The sequence below is a fragment of the Petaurus breviceps genome, unplaced genomic scaffold (genome assembly GCF_028583685.1).
Source record: "Petaurus breviceps papuanus isolate PSGF00001 unplaced genomic scaffold, PetGlider_PUasm1.0 675, whole genome shotgun sequence".
Classification (NCBI taxonomy): Eukaryota; Metazoa; Chordata; class Mammalia; order Diprotodontia; family Petauridae; genus Petaurus; species Petaurus breviceps.
This window is the reverse complement of record NW_027186449.1, coordinates 1,052-16,255: the sequence shown is the minus strand read 5'-3', so window position 1 is coordinate 16,255 and position 15,204 is coordinate 1,052. Positions and strand designations below refer to the sequence as shown.

At 42.6% G+C, this 15,204-nt stretch overlaps 1 protein-coding gene across 1 annotated transcript; it reads left to right on the top strand.

The window, feature by feature from the left end:
• The first annotated feature begins 792 nt into the window (after nucleotides 1-792).
• On the top strand, nucleotides 793-12,656 carry CTH (cystathionine gamma-lyase). The gene is made up of 6 exons (XM_069104185.1): nucleotides 793-948; nucleotides 4,554-4,611; nucleotides 6,337-6,414; nucleotides 8,764-8,916; nucleotides 11,198-11,319; nucleotides 12,516-12,656. Exons 1-6 carry the CDS (start codon nucleotides 811-813, stop codon nucleotides 12,570-12,572), a joined length of 606 nt encoding a protein of 201 aa, XP_068960286.1. The 5' UTR covers nucleotides 793-810; the 3' UTR covers nucleotides 12,573-12,656.
• The last annotated feature ends 2,548 nt before the right edge of the window (nucleotides 12,657-15,204 follow it).

The following is a 15,204-nucleotide window of genomic DNA, read 5'->3' as shown; positions in this document are numbered from 1 at the left end:
TTGGGGAATTACTCTTGTTCTTAGATATTTGAATCAATTCCCTCTAATTCTGGAGGAGAGACTTTGTTCCACGTTCAACAAATTTCAAATATTGGGATACAAAGTGAAAGATTTGTGTTTCTATGTGGAGGAAACTTGGAAACTTGGAGATTATATTCATAGTCTCAACCCTTGGGGCAGATTTATTTTTCCCTTGTGGAGGTAAATTCTCTATGGGCATTAGTTCTGTCTTCTTTATCTTGTAAATGGAAAGGTTCTGCCATCTTTTCCTTTTGGAAAGATGAGTTGGGAGTTAGGTTGGCTCCTGCTGAGAAAGACCTCTTCCCAGCAGCCCTTGCTCTCCTTGACCAGCTCCCCTCTGCTTTATGACCATACACCCAGGCTGGACTGCCTATGCATCTCCAAGCTTCCCAGGTGCAAAATTTGAATTCTGGCATAATTGATACCTTTTAACTAACCAACCAGCCAACACATCAATGAGCATTTATTAAGCACCTGCTGTATCTCACACATTGTGCTGGGCAAGTGAGGAAACAAAGACATAACTGAAACTTTGCCTTTAAGGAAACAACATGTATGCATATAATTATATATGAAATGTATAGACAGAATAAATGCCTTTTAAATAAATGCTTAATATTTTTTGTGCTGTAACCCCTACCTCTTTTCATATTATAGAAATGCATCTTCACACCCCATTTCCCAAGACAATGTCATTCTCAGCCGGGCATTTGTGTTTTTGGAACATGCCCTCCATGGAAAGAGAAGATTAAGGTTATGTTAGCATCCACTGACTACATTCATTGAATTATGTTTCAGCTTGTTTGGATTGAAACTCCCACAAACCCTGTCTTGAAAGTCATTGACATCGAAGGCTGTGCTGCAATGGTTCATAAGCATGAAATTATTTTAGTTGTAGATAACACTTTCATGTCAGCCTATTTCCAGGTAAGTGGAAACTCACATTTTTACATAGTTCATAGATTACACAAGCTTTTCATATATAAATATTCATTTGTAAAGTTTAAAGTGCTGCACAAATGCTAGCTATTGTTATTACATTATAATTTTCATTATGTCAATTAACTGATAGTATTTTGAAATACAATTACATGTATTTATGAGAGTTAACATGTAAACCACGGTGCCTTCTCTTCCAAAAAGGGAGAAAAGGGGCAATTTATAGCAACATTTTTAGCCTCATGCCTAAAACGTGGACGAGTCTTTTTGGGTTGTAAATATTGTTCGTTGAAAAACTCTTCATACAATTCACCAAGGAAAGAAACATGAGCCATTTCCCCAGTTTAGGAGCAAACCCAAAGCCAATAGCAACCTGAAGTCCTGGGAGGGGCCTCATGGGCTGTGCTTGGAAGGTAGATGAGCCCTCCTTCAGAATGCTGGACAACAGCTGTCCTTGGAAGAGAGAGGCTGGTATGGTGAATAGGATACCAACTTTGAATTAGGGAGACCTTACTTCCAGTCCTCCCCCAGATACTTTGGACAAGTCCTTTCAGCTCTTTGTGCCTTAGTTTCCTCATCTTTAAATGAGGAAGTGACACACAATGGCCTCCAATGCCTAAATCTAGGATCCTATGAAATATGTGGAATGATCTCTAGTGACCCAGCAGACTTGGAACTCCAGCCCCCTTGGGCTCCTTAGTCTCCACTCAACATTAGAACGCACCTCAGTATCAGAACACTTAATGGCTGCTAGACTTATTACCTATTCTTCTTCATCAGAAATCATCTTTTTTCCAGTTACTTAGGAAGTAGCATATATACTGTGTTTCCCCGATAAGACCTATCCCGAAAATAAGCCCTCCCCTTACTGTGTAAGATTCCTCTAAAATAAGCCCTCCCCCGAAAATAAGCCCTATTGAGATTGCTACTGTAGTGAAGGTGATCCCCTGCGCTACACGCTACATTACGGTACCCTCTGTATGCACCGTTCCCCCCCCCCCATGAAACGCATGCCGCGCTCCGAGCTGCATCCAATCAGAGATGCAGCAGTGAGCGCGTCATCCTGTTCTTCCCCAGTGATTTGCTTATTGAATAAAGGTACATTTTTTTGTTCACATTTACCTGTTTATTAAAATTGCTGTCAATGTTCATTAAAATAAGCCCTCCCCTGAAAATAAGCCCTCTGGTGTTTTTCTGTCCAAAAAAATAATAAGACAGTGTCTTATTATCGGGGAAACACGGTAGATATAAATTTGATAAAAAGGTGGAAAGCTTTCGACAACCTGCAGTGAAACCGGAGCATAAGTCTTGCATCTTTTTCTAATGACAAGTCTTCATGAAACATTAACACACAGTGAACCCCACACATTCTTTTCCTGGTCACAGTTTTTCCTCCTTTACGGCTCTTGGCTCACTAGAGCACCAACAGCAGCATCACGTATTGGCCAATGGACACTGACTCTGGAGTTGAAACAACCTTGATCCTGAGTTCTAGCAACTCCATGTGACCTTGGGCAGCCTCGCCATGCCTCTGAGACTTCGTATTCTCATCCAGAAAATGGAGATGACCACCCTGCCCACAAGTCTTTTTGGGTAGTTGTGCCTTACTGTCAGGCCCTGTAGCAGTGGGAGGTGTGGTGCAGGCATTTATTCCAGAGAGGAAGTGGGGCTTAGTGGAGAAAAGGCTGGCCCTGGAGTCAAGAAGTCGGCCTGGATTTTTCTGTTTTTTAACTTTCAGGTCTTCTAATGACGTTGTTCAGAGTAACCAAAGAAAGGGTGCATTTTACAGTAAAACCATCAGACATCCTGGGCTTCACCCCTACAGGAAAAGAGATTTTGTTGTTTGGAGCTTTTTGGACAGGCTTAGACATCTCACTGGCATAGGGAACTCCTAGGAAGGAAAGTCCATCCACCAGTGCCCTCAGCACCCAGACTACAGGTACTCTTTTAGAGTTGCCTCTGGGTCCTGACAAGTTGACTTGCACACAAGCAACTTGAATCTAGGTTTTCTGGACTTTCAGAGTGGCTCTCCCTGGATTTCTTTCTCAGTAACTCTCCAAGGAGAGGATTTTGTCCCTGGGGTATATTAGTGAAGGAGTCTCTGGATTATCTTCCCTGGTCCTGAGTGCAGAACTCTTAAGAAGAGCCTTAATGACCCTGAGAATTCAGTGCAAAAATTATTTTATGGCAAGTGGAGTCCTACTATACTGGAATGCCTGTCCATTTTTAAAGTCATTAACCATAAAGTTGACTGACGGAGTTACTTATTAACCACCATCAGGCTTTGCCTTCTCTGAAGTAAACCAGAAAGTTAAGAAACAGAAAAAAAAAGGTATGGTGGTAGAATGAATGATGTATTTCTTCATAAACATCTTTAGACAAAGCTAGCAGATGGAGTTTGGACTTGATGGGACTTGTATGGTGAAAGAGTCATTAGAATAGTGAAAGAAGCCTCAGCCCAATGTATGAATGATCTTGGCTAACAATAAATACCAGGTTGGCATAAGCCAGTTGGTTTTTACACTTGGCTTTGAGACTCTCTGAGAGTTAGTGACAACTACTTGGTACTTTTATTAAAGGAAGAAAAATGACCTTGGGCTCCTGACATTGTTTCACATGTGATTGTTAAATGCATCAAAAGTGGCACCAAGAAACTTGTGTACTTGGGCCTTTAACTGTCCTTTCAAAATCAATCATGTAGAAATTCTTGGAAATAAGCATTACATGGTCTTACGTATATGTATTTGGGTGTATACGTGTAATAGGTGTATGAATAATACATACACATACACACATTAACTGTCTCTCTCTATATGTGTGTATATCTGCATTTAATTGTAGCTTGGGGTTTGGGGGTGGGGAGGAAATGGGAAAAAAAGGAAAGTAAAAAGTCCACAGCAGAGAAGAAGAGAAAACATACAAAGAAACAAAGAAATGTGGGGCAGCTTTGAAAATAATGGGTAGCAGTTTTATGGTTTTCTTGAAATGGAAATTGCTTTATATTGAATCTTTTGTGTTCTGCTGTGTACATGATGATTTTTTTCTTTTCTTATTTTGTTTAAATATTTTTTTTTTAATTTAAAATAAATTTTAAAAAAGGAAAGCCATTCTTGTCTTCCTCCATAGCTCAGGTCAGGGGCCACCTCATTTATGAGACCTTCTTGGGTCCCTCTGAGTCCTAATGTTGCCATGCTCAGGTGACATTGTACTGCATTTTCTGTGTGCATGTCCCAGCCCCTTCACCCAAAGAAGATAAACCCTGAAGGAGGGGACTACATTGTTTCCCATCTGCATGCCCAGAGTACTTGGCTCTTAGTAGGCATGTGTAGTAAATGTTTATTGACTAAGTTCACTGAATGAACTCTGCTAAAGAAGTCAGATTTTGGGAGGAAAGGGGAGAGGAGAAGCTGCAGGGAAAATGGTGGGAAATAATTCCACTTCATTACAGCTGTATTACTAAACAGCTGCTCAAGACGGCCTTTCTGAAAGCTGGTGGAACAACAGCGTCAGCTTTGACAATCCTGTCGCGGCTCCCATTGGCGCCCCCCCCTCCCCCTTCCAAGTTGAGACAGTAACCTTCTGTTCCATTTCAGCGTCCTCTGGATCTGGGAGCTGACATTTGTATGTATTCAGCCACAAAGTATATGAATGGTAAGTATGAACATACTTCCCAGTTGCTTCTTTTCCTTTGGTAGCTGAAAGTAGCCCAGAGCTTGACATTTCAATTCCCATTTTTCCCACAGTAATTTTGGTTTTCCCCTCTGACTCATCTGGAGGGAAAAGAATGCGCTGCTTTGGTCTGAATTAGGGATTACCTTTCTTTTCTTCTGGAAGAGGGATGGGAGTGATTTTATAAGGCAGAGATTGCTTGATACTCGCAGTAATGCAGTAATGTAGGCCAAATGGGATGATATTCATAAAAGAAAAAATGTGTTTGTTATAGAGCTTGGCACATCGTCAGCCCTACAAAAATTCTCTTTCCCTTCTCTTTCTGCCTTGCCCCCCTTGATGTGGAAATTGGGAAGCAGAGAATTTTGGAGCTGAAGAGACCTTGGACATAGTCTAATCATAGAATCCCAGCATTTTAGAGTGGCCTAGTCCAACCATGCATCTACATTATATCTCCCAAGTGCCCATAGTCAGCCTCTTGTGTTGGGAGAGCCTCCACTTCTCCAGGCAGCCCAGTCTACTTTTCAGTGGTTTTAATGGTTGGGGAGTTTGTCCTGACATCGAGTGCAGACTTGTCTCCATGAGACACCTGCTTTTGCTACTGGCTTTTCCCTCTGTATCCAAATAGAAGAAATCTCATTCATCTTCTAGATTGCAGCCCTTCACATACTTCAAGAGAGCCCCACAAAGGAAACCCTCTGAATTCTCTCCAATTATCCTTAGATAGTTTGGGCTCAGGCTTGCTCTCACCTGGACTCTGCATTTATTAATGTCCTTCCTAAAATGAACTGAACACAGCACCCTGTGGATATGGGCCACCCCAGGTGATGACCTTGTTTTATAGAAGAGGCCACTCATCAAGTTCCAGATCATTCACTGAGCCCAGGCTAGACTCCAAGGTCTCTTCCTTCCCCCTGGGCTGCCCTGGCCCCAACCATTCCTCATCACTAGGAAGGGATGAGTGTGGTTTGGTATTTTTATGGGTATATTTTGTGGGAAGAGATTGTTAACCTGGGGCTCAATGGAGTTGATTCACACCTGCTCATTGATTCTGGCCTTGCCTCTGTGCAATTCAGTGGGAACAGGACAATTTACTTCGGATATTTAGATAAGAAACAGTATTTCCAAGATTCCAGGGAAGAATTTTCCAAAAGGGCTATTTTACTTTTTGTTTTTAAGCAATTAGGGTTAAGCAACTTCCTCGAGGCTACATGGCTAGGTGTTTCTGGGTGTGGTGCCGAGTATCTGAGTCTGGATCCCTGACACTGGAGCCAGTGTTCTCACTTGCTGAGCCACCTTGCCACCCCTAAGCAATTGGGGTTAAGTAACTTGCTCAAGGTTACAAGGCCAGGTGTTTCTGGGTGGGTGCTAAGTGTCTGAGCCAATTTGATCTCCAGGTCATTCTGACACTGGAGCCACTGCTCTTACTTGCTGTGCTACCTGGCCGCCCCTGGGCTATTTTACTTTTAAAGAAAGTAAATCCAAATGAAATCATCCCTCCTCTCAAAAAAAAAAAAAAAGGAAAAGAGGTTTTCCCTAGCTGTCTTTTATTTTCCCATGTCTTTGCCACTGTTCAGTCATTTACAATTGCTCTATTGGGCTTTTTCCCTGAGGTGTTACCTTCACTTGAATACCATGCTTAACAAGTTTGAAGTAAAGGAGATTCGACATCCATCTGTGTTATTTTCACTCTTTCTTTCTCATCAGGCCACAGTGATGTTGTCATGGGTTTGGTTTCGATGAATTCTGAAAACCTATATAAAAGACTCAGCTTCTTGCAAAATTGTAAGTATCTCATTTTGAAATTTGAGGAGTGGATTCATCTGTGCAATGGCCTCATGTAGACTGCTGAAATGTACTTTGCTTTCAGTGTTATAAGAGAGGATGCCTTGTCTGTTTCTGTTCATGCCTGTAATAGGTTTGGATCTGCCCTTTTGCATTCTTCTGTAGAGAGAAAAAAAACAACCACTAGTTTTTGTTTCTAAATTTTCAGGGGGTTCTCCCACTGGGAATTTGTTATGTTGATCAAATTCTAGATTCTTTATTCCTTCCTTTTTAAAGGGAGCATAGAAGGTATCTGATTTAGGATATTAAATACAGTGAGTTAATCATGATTGTTTCATTTTAAATGGTGGTGAAAGGAAAAACGAATGTATTACCAACCATTTTCCTATTTCTTTAGTTAATCTGGAGGGAGGAGAACCTCTTTCCCTGTCCCTCCCCATCCACCCCCCTACTTTGGCCTTCATTTTATTTACATTGCTCTAGTTATGCCCATTTGGACTTTCCACTGATGTCTTCATTGGCATTTGGTGCGTTGTTTCCTGGGTCAGGTGGGCTCAGAGGCCATCTAGTCCAACCTGCTCATTTTCCAAAGAAGCAAGACCCAGTGTAATTGCCCAAGGTCACCTAGATTGTAAGCATCCGAGGTGGGATTTGGAGTCCTCTGACCCCAGAGCCAGAACTCTGCCCACTGGCCCACACTGCCTCCTAGCTGCCTTCTGGGTTCCTCTGGATTTCTCATATTCCTGGTTCTCATAGTGCCATCTGGTTCTGCTACAGTCATACCACAATTCATTTAGGCATACCCCCACTAATGGGCACCCACTTGATTCCCAATTCTTTGGAAACAGTTTGCAATGAAACTTTAGTGAATGAGCCACTAGTCATCTGTTCATATCACATAACCCTTTCTTTCCTCACAGAGAGGGAAGAGGTAATGAAGGAATAGAAAAATCCTCAGGGAAAGGACCCAGGAAAAGAATCTCCTAAAATGGAATCGAAAACCCCCAGAGCTCCTTGCATGGGTGACAACCAACAGTTTTGCTTTGTTTTATTTTGGAAGATTTTGGAGGGAAGCCCATTCCCCTGGGGATGGGGCGAGGGAAGGGCATTTGGAGATTCCTGCCATTCTTCAAGCAATCACCTCAGTTGCCCATTAGCCTGGGAATAAGAGGCCAATTAACACTGTAATCAAGAGGCAAACAGCCATTTTTCTCTGTTGTGCTTCAGGATTTTGGAGATTAGTAGATCAAAGATTTATAGTCAAATAAGGGAAACTAATAACATAGTGACCTCATCCTAAAGCAATGCAACATTTTACATCTGTAGCACCCCCGCCCCCATTTAAAAATGAACCAAAATTCATTTTTACTCCCTCTCATCCTCCCAATTCATTAAAAAAGGAAGGAAGGAAAAACAAGTTTATTTTATATACATAGTTGAATGAGGCAGTTCCCTCTCTGGCTGTATCCCAAGATGTCTCAATTCTCTACTGTAAATCCATCACCTGTGACAAGTTCTATGTGTCATCACTGATCCTTTAGAATCTCACATGTTCAGTATATTGATTCTATTTCGTACAGCTTTCTAAGTTTGTTTTCCAGTGAGGTTGTTACTAGATGAATTGTTCTTGTAGTTTTTCCTCATTTCATTCAGTCTGTCATTTTCAATTTGGAAATTTCTTTTACCCATTCATTGAGTTGGAGTGAATAAAGAGCCAGCCTTGGGGTCAGGAGGAACCGAGTCCAAGTGCTGCTTCTGAAACATGATGCCTATGTGACCTTGGGCAAGTTTAACCTCTCTGTGCTCTGGGCAGCTGAACTGCTCTTCATGAGTGGAGGGAGTTTCCTCCCTGCTATTTCCTTGTACTTAGGAGATCACAGCATGAACCAAAAAAAAAAAGATCCCTCACTCTATATCTTGATAAAAGAGGAGGTTGTATTGGTCTTTCATGTTTTATGGTAGAACCTTAAGTCAAAACTCATGTTCAAACAAGTTCATGTGAAGATCACTTTCATATTACATTTTTGTGAGTTCCCCTTCACCCCTACCAATGGTTTCTCTTTTCTGCCTTACTCAATTTCTTTTTTTAAAAATTCATTTATTTACTTTTAGTTTACAACATTCATTTGCACAATCCCTTGACTTCCAAATTTTCTCTTCCTCCCTCCCATGGTGGCATGCAATCAAATATAGGCTCTACACACCTCACTGATTTTCTTTAGTTTAGCCTAACTCTATGAATAGGAACTCAAGTTGGTTTGGTATCCACAGGATTTTGTCAACAAGGTCCTTGTGTCAAAGTCATCTTGTCTTCCTTTGTTGCTAACTCCCATTGTCTTTATCTTGTAGCTCTTGGGGCTGTTCCATCTCCTTTTGACTGTTACCTCTGCCTTCGTGGTTTGAAAACTTTGCACCTCCGAATGGAGCGACATTATGAAAATGGAATGGTGGTGGCCCGCTTCCTGGAGGATAATCCTCTGGTGGAAAAAGTCCTTTATCCAGGTGAGTTGTTTGGAACTCTGAGCCAATGTGGCTTGGGGGATGGCCTTCCCATCAGGACTGCAGTCCAATAGCCAAGCAAGCAATCAATCAGTTCTTCCTGAGGAGGATCCCCAGGGCTAGCTTTCCCTTCTTTCATTGCTGGACATGACATTTTCCTTTCTTTTTATGTGCAGATAAAGATAGTTAGCTTTCCTTTAGGGCTTACAAAGATTTGGATTCATTTCTCCTTACTTTAGCTTTGAACACTGACCTTCTAAGTATGAATGAATGAATGAATGAGTGTAAACTAGTTGAAAAGTGCTTACTGTGTGTGTCCCTAGTGTTTAACCCAGGAGGTACCAAGACAAAAGGGAGAAAGGACCTGTCCTCCCTGAGCTTTTAGTCTAATAGGAGAAAACACTACTTATAGCAATTGGTGGCCAAAAAGAAGAGCCTGCAGGGTCAGTGAGTTCCTTCACAGGGTGGTCCAATGACGCAGCCTTTCATAAAACAAGAGTGATAGTGATTTGAGTACTGTGCCCAGTAATTGCAGCTAATTGTGGGGCGGAGGGCAGAGTAAATGGACCTTTACAGAGAAGGTGGAAGATGGCTGGGAGGTGAAGCATGGCCTAGTCTAGAGCGGGGGACATGCAGTGGCCTAGGGGTATTGGCTCACTCATTCATTCACTCATGTGCTCACTCACTAACCAAGGTATCAGCTCCTGGCAGGAATTCCAAAGCTGAAGCCATTACTTCCCTGGGGCACAGGGCCACGGTTTCTAGAGGTCCTGTGTAGAGAATTCTGGTGCCAGTGAAAAGAGCCAGGCCAGTGACAGGGCAGGCAAGGTGCCTTCGGGACTGATTGGACAGGACATGTCTGGTGTGAGCCTGTTTAGATAGAGAGGGCTGGGTGCATTGGTATTCATTCCTTCATGAGCTGAGATAGCTTAGTCTCAGGGTGTGAGAAAATGGCTGTGAGCTTGTTCATCAGCCTGGTGCCCTGCTGGAGCTGTCCAGCATAGGGAGGTCCTTGATGTTTGAAGCTGCAGAGCAGCAGCAGCAGCAGTACTCCTCAGTGAAATGATTAGTGTCATTGGAGTCATCAGAGACAGGACACATTGCAAATAGAGAGATCCTGCCTCTGACCCAAACTGGCCAGGTGACCTCAGCAAGACACTGCACACTCCGTTCTCTGGGCTCTTCAGTCACAGAGAATGGTCACCCTGCATTGAGAGGAAGACTTTACTCACCAGGGTTTCCCTGTATTTGTGCTGTAACAAATAGGGATGGGTTCTGTCCATATCCCTAGGCAGTCAGCCAGCCAGCCAGTCAGTCCCTAAGCATTTATTAAACACCTATTATGTGCCAGGCACTGTACTTACCAAGCTTGGAAATACGAAGAAAGACACATGACAGTCCTTGCTCTCCAAGAGCTCACAGGCTAATGAGGGAGACTACCAGTCAACAGTTGTGTACAAACAAAACAAACAGGAACTGGCCGACAGAGGGAAGATGCTAGTATTCAGGGGGCTAGGAAAAGACATCCTGTAGAATGTGGATTCTAGCTGGGACTTGGAGGGAGCCAGGGAAGCTGGGAGGTAGACATGAGCAGGGAGGGAGAGCATTCCAGGCATGGGGGACAGCCAGAGAACGTTCCTGCAATTGAGACATGGGGAACACCCAGGGGTCAGTGTCACTGGGATGATAGCAGACATCTAGGGCCTTCCTTACATTTTCCATAATCTGATTTGACCCTCACAGTAGCCCTGTACAGGAAGCCTCCCCTTTTTCAGATGAGGACGGTATGGCTCAGAGGGTAAGTGACTTGTTCATCGGCAGGCTTTGAACCCAGATGTCTCCGAACTCTCAGTGGGGTGCTCTTTCCCAAAGCAGCATGACGGCTATCTCCCAGGTCATACCTAACAGCCTGGCCCTCTTCATACCGACTCACTGACATTCCCCCACAGCCTTTCTTGCTTGTAGCCATCTGTTTTTCCTTCTGCCCTCATGTGGTTCCCTTTGGCAGGGGGAACCCTCAAGGGAGCAGTCAGGTTTGTGTCCATAGGCAGTAAGACTTTGATTAACCTCTGTGAGCCTCAGTTTCCTCATCAGTAAAATGGGGCCTATAATTCTTGTGGCATCAAGAATTATCACAGGGTTCTTGGGGGGCTCAAATGAGATTATACATGTAACATGCTTTGCAAAGTTGAAAGCCCCATATACATGTCAAGTCTCATTAATCTAGATCCTGAGTTACATTTTGAATGCTTTTCAGTAAGACATTTCAACTTGCTGATTGCAGGCCTGCCGTCTCATCCTCAGTACGAGCTGATTCAGCGCCAGTGCACAGGCTGCCCAGGAATGATCAGCTTTTATATCAAGGGTGAACTGGGACATGCAGAAGCCTTCCTGAAGAACCTGAAGGTGAGCTTTGTTCAGCCAAGACCAACACCAGGGGGTTCTGCGGCACATGTAATCTCACTAGGGGCAGTGTGGTGCAGTGGGGAGAGAGCCAGCCAGCTTTGATATCAGAAAATTCTGGGATAAAATCTTCTTTTGGTGCTTTGTGGCTGTGTGTCCAAGGGGCAGTGATTTAACAGCTTGGTGCCTCAGTTTCCTCATGTGTAAAGTGGTATTACCTGCTTCACATCGTTGTTGTCTCTAGTGAGATGGTGTATGTAAAATGCTTTGCAAACTTAAAAGCATTATATAAATTTAAGATATATAATGTACATAAGAATATCATATGTAATGTCTATCTAAACATTGTTCTTGCCTTTAAAACAGCATAATAATAATAACTGGTTTTCTTGGTGTTGTCTTTGTAACAATTCTGTGACCGGTCATGGAATCATAGCATCATCAGTTTAGAGCAGAAACAGACATCAGAGGCCAGCCTCTTTACAGATAAGGAAACTGAAGGAAGTTATGTGACTTACCCAAAGTCACATAGAAAGTAAGCAGCAGAGGGTGGAAAGCATAATACCCACTTTACAGCAGAAAATACGGAGGTTTGGAGAAGTCAGTTAAGTTGGCCAAGTTTATACAAGAAACAGAAATGAGACTTGCCTGGGGTGCCCTGATCCCCCTTAAACAGTACATATTTAAGTTTACTCCCTAAAAGTTGAAATGTAAAGACATTGTAAGAATATTTTTTATAACACCCCTGGAGCAGAACAGAGATAAATCCAGGTTATTAGAGCCCACAGATAGACTGTTATAATAGAATAACTTAAAGAAAGAACAGAAAGTTCTCCTGGTATTTATCTTCCTTTTGAAGAACCTGTTTCTATGTGAAATATTTCTCCACTGTCTAAAACAAGTCTATTGCTGTTTGATTTGGTTCTGCATTTCAGCATTCTGATCTTTTCTTGCCTTGGATATATTTTGAGACACTGGTGATGGGCATTTTGAGCATATTCTGAAGTGTGGCTGATCAGTGGGCATGGGAATTTGACATTTATATCCTACCTCTTCCTTTTTCTTTCCCGACTGATTGTGGTTCTCCCTAGCCCCAGACCACTGTCATGAAAAGATGTGATTGGATTTTTTGTCTTTGTTGAACTTCTCAGTAATTCTAGTTTCCCAGAAGGTTTCATTTTTGGTGTTCTTTCCTATAGGTTTTCACACTGGCCGAGAGCCTGGGAGGATATGAAAGTCTTGCCGAGCTCCCGTAAGTTACTTTCGATTGTTATTCTCTGTCTAAATAATTCTCCCCCCTTATATCTTCAGCACCTTGGACAGTGCTTGGGACACAGTGCATGCTTGACAAAGGCTTGTGGATTGGTGGCAGGATTGCTATAGGTAGCAAATAGGACAAAACTTGAGTTTCAGAGTAGATTCTCAATAGGAGGCAGATACTTGGAATCTTACAGAGCACTTTCCTCCCAACATTCCTGTAATGTAGGGACCACAACGATTATCAGCTCTATTTTATAGATGAAGAAACAGCTAAATGAGTGGTCCAGGAACACAAACTTGGGCAAGCTTTGAATTCTGACCTTTCTTTATTTCACAGGATCATAGATTTAGAGTCAGAACAGCCTTGAGAAGTCATTTAGCCAACTCTCAGAAGAGTAGACTGAGGCCCTTAGTGGGGTAAAGCAACTGGCCCAAGTTCACACAGGAAGAGCTCAGCCAGATTCAGAGCCATGTTCTCTAAGTGCAAAGCCAAGCCTCCTTTCTCTGTACCATGTTGCCTCTCAGTTACCTAAAAGTGCTTAAACCCTTGGCTTTATTTACTTTCCCAGTTTTATTGATGATTTCTGTTATTGTATAACAACAATTTTCTGGATATAGACGTCCCTCCTCCATCGGCCCACCCCCATCTTCCAACCCCTTTGGAACAAATTTAAAAAGTAAAGTTAAGTGAAGAAGCCCCGCAGTGTATTCAGCGTTCTGCTAATGCAGACCCCTACTTCCTTGCTGAGAAGAGGGAACTGTGCACCATTGTCTGTTCTCCAGGATCACATATGGCTTTTAGTAACCTCGTCATCGCTGTCTGTCATGTTTCCCTCTGCATCAGTTCGTACAGATTTTCATGTTTCTCTAAAGTCTTCAAATTTGCCATTTCTTCTTCTAAAGTAATGTGCATGTGTTCAGATGATTAATGATGGTTTATTTAACAACTTTAAAGAAGATGTGTGAGTCCCCTGAAGGCATCCCACAAGCAGGAATCTACATATGTGGCATTAATCTATGAATAAGTGGTTTGATAGGTGGATCAGTGGATAGAACACTGGGTCTGGAGTCAGGAAGACTTGCCTTCAAATCTGGCCTCAGGCACTAGCTGCATGACCCTGGGCAAGTCACTTATCCCTGTCTCCTTCAGTTCCTCATCTATAAAATGAGCTGGAGAAGGAAATGGCAAACTCTAGTATCTTTGCCAAGATAACCCCAGCTTAGTCTCAGGGTATGAGAAGACTTTGTTGTCTTAATGAACCAAGAAAAGGAGATCCAAGGTTCACAGGTTCAGAGGTGCTAGAAGGAACCTCGGAAATCACCTAGTCCAACCTCCTCCTTTTACTGAAGAGGAAACAGAAGGCCCGAGTGACTGTGACTTTCCACCTTTGAACCCAGGCACCTTGACTCTCAAGTCTGAATTCCTTCCTCTGTAGAATCTTGCCTCCCAAATGATTATGATTCAAGCTGCAAAATAAAATAAAAAGCCCAGAACTTTTTTTTTCTTAAGATCTATACATGTTTCAGAATCATTAGTCTTTGGCTAGAGGAGTTCTTTTTTAATATAATTTTAATTCGTTACTATTGGTAATAGAATGTTTTTTAAAATAGATTTTTACTGATAGAGAGAGAGAGAGAGAAAAGAAGAAGGAAAAATTCAGCAGAACTAATGAACACATTGGAAAAATCTGACATATGCAATGCCCCATCCTGTGGATGCCAGAATCTCACCTCTCTACAGACTCAGGGTCACATCTATTTGCCATCTTTTCACAACGTCCAATTTCAGTTTCTTGGTGGTGGTTCTTTCCATTTACATTGCTGTAGTCATTCTGCATATTTTTTTTCCTGACTTTGCTTACTTCACTTTGCATCAGTTCATATAAGTCTTTGTATGTCACCTGTTTATCATTTCTTACAGCTCAGTGATAACCCATTCTGTTCATGTTCTCCCACCAGCATCACCCATAGCATGTTAAGAGGTGGAGGAAACCCTAGGGAAGTGTCAGTCCAACCCCTTCCCTTGATAGATGAGGCAGTTGGAGGCCTGGATGGAGGATGTGTATGACTTGATCACAGTCATGTATCAAGTTAGTCACAGAGACTAGATGAGAACCCAAATCTCCCCCAAATCTCTACTGTGCTTGTGCTGCCTATGGTCCTGGAGCAGATTGAACATGGCAAATGTGATGTAAGAAGAAAGCCCAATTCTCCCCGGGATCCTTGAGATATTGATGGTTTTAGGAAGACGGAGACCTTTCCTGTAAGAATGCACCAATAGTTTGCTTGCAAGGCTTTGTACGTTGTGCCTGTCTGGCTTCTGGCTTCCAAGTGATCATGATGAATGCTGTTGTCCAGTGTTTGTGAATAGCCCTGCTGGGTGTGATTTGTGAGACAACTTCATAGCCACCATTCCCAAAGGTTGCCTTCTGGTCAGCCTGAGGACACAAGAGGGCACCCTCAACATATAAAATCATTTTGTTTTTAATCTTCATAAAATGTGGTTGGAAGGAGGCCCCACCCATGTCTTCCCTTGGGAAGATTACAGATTCACTGATGTCCTGAAGTACATATGCAAATAAACGGATTTGGCAAATCCACAGGTAAATATGTATGTGTGTATGCACA